General features: G+C 45.8%; 1 protein-coding gene across 1 annotated transcript; it reads left to right on the top strand.

Annotated features, from left to right (window-relative positions):
* Positions 1–106: 106 nt before the first annotated feature.
* On the top strand, positions 107–331 carry T265_16260 (hypothetical protein; the record flags this gene model as incomplete). The annotated part of the gene is made up of 1 exon (XM_009179840.1): positions 107–331. A coding segment is annotated over one exon (198 nt), but the record flags the coding sequence as incomplete, so codon positions are not given.
* Positions 332–539: the final 208 nt, after the last annotated feature.

Genomic DNA, 539 nt, shown 5'->3' on the forward strand with positions numbered 1-539 from the left:
CTTGTGCTGATGGTATTAGGCATTCTATCCTTGCAAATCGAACAAACTCACTTGTATTGAACTCAAGCTTGAATACATCTGTCTTTTCTTTCCACTGCTTCCGCAGCCACATCAACACATCCTGACACCTCTATGGTCACTTGTGAGCTTCCCTCATCCACTGTCACATTTGCCTCGGATCCGTCTCCGAATTGCTCAAACATGCCAACTAGCGCGCAACCCACAGTGTGGATTGGATGCTACAATGGGGACGTGTTTGTTCATTCAGCCGTGACACACTGGCGGCGTTCTATGCATGCTGTTCATCTTCCCGATGCTGTCACTCAGATTTGGTAGGTACTGGGGTGGCAGAATGATGGCGTTGGCATACGCCAACGTTTACAATTGGTGTGCATTTTCAGAGGGTCTCTTTCGTAGGCTCTGATACTTATCGTTTAGTCGTGTATCTTGGTGGAAGCAATTACTACGAAGTTTTGCTATTCTGATAATGTGCTTCTCGCCAGATTCTTCTTTGAACTTTTCGTGTATTGTATTGCAAG

This window comes from Opisthorchis viverrini (assembly GCF_000715545.1).
Source record: "Opisthorchis viverrini unplaced genomic scaffold opera_v5_9713, whole genome shotgun sequence".
In the NCBI taxonomy this organism is placed as follows: Eukaryota; Metazoa; Platyhelminthes; class Trematoda; order Opisthorchiida; family Opisthorchiidae; genus Opisthorchis; species Opisthorchis viverrini.